Source organism: Seriola lalandi, unplaced genomic scaffold, assembly GCF_002814215.2.
Source record: "Seriola lalandi dorsalis isolate HSWRI2012SDOR001 ecotype SW California unplaced genomic scaffold, Sedor1 jcf7180001961292, whole genome shotgun sequence".
NCBI lineage: Eukaryota > Metazoa > Chordata > Actinopteri > Carangiformes > Carangidae > Seriola > Seriola lalandi.
In genome coordinates, this window is record NW_019431961.1 from 1 (window position 1) to 530 (window position 530).

The following is a 530-nucleotide window of genomic DNA, read 5'->3' on the forward strand; positions in this document are numbered from 1 at the left end:
AAACCTCATCAGGGGGAATCTGCTTCCCTCGGCTCTCGTCTGGATAACTTCCAGGCCTGCAGCGGCCAATCAGATCCCTCCCAGATGTGTTGACAGGGTAACAGAAGTACGAGGCTTCACTGACGCTCAGAAAGAGGAGTACTTCAGGAGGAGATCCAGTGATGAAGATCTGTCCAGCAGAATCATCTCACATGTCAAGACATCCAGGAGCCTCCGCATCATGTGTCAAGTCCCAGTCTTCTGCTGGATCACTGCTACAGTTCTGGAGCACATGTTGACCACAGACCAGAGAGGAGAGCTGCCCAAGACCCTGACCGACCTGTTCTCACACTTCCTGCTGGTTCAGACAAAGAGAAAGAAGCACAAGTATGATAAGGGACATGAGACGAGTCCACAGGAGCTGATGGAGGCTGACAGGGAAGTTCTTCTGAAGCTGGGGAGGCTGGCGTTTGAACAGCTGGAGAAAGGAAACATCATGTTCTACCAAGAAGACCTGGAGCAGTGTGGTCTTGATGTCACAGAGGCCTCGG

The 530-nt window shown here is 52.3% G+C and overlaps 1 protein-coding gene across 1 annotated transcript; it reads left to right on the forward strand.

Moving 5' to 3' along the window:
- Nucleotides 1–4: 4 nt before the first annotated feature.
- LOC147820384 (protein NLRC3-like) lies at nucleotides 5–526 on the forward strand (the record flags this gene model as incomplete). Its single annotated transcript, XM_087178178.1, has 1 exon — nucleotides 5–526. A coding segment is annotated over one exon (522 nt), but the record flags the coding sequence as incomplete, so codon positions are not given.
- Nucleotides 527–530: the final 4 nt, after the last annotated feature.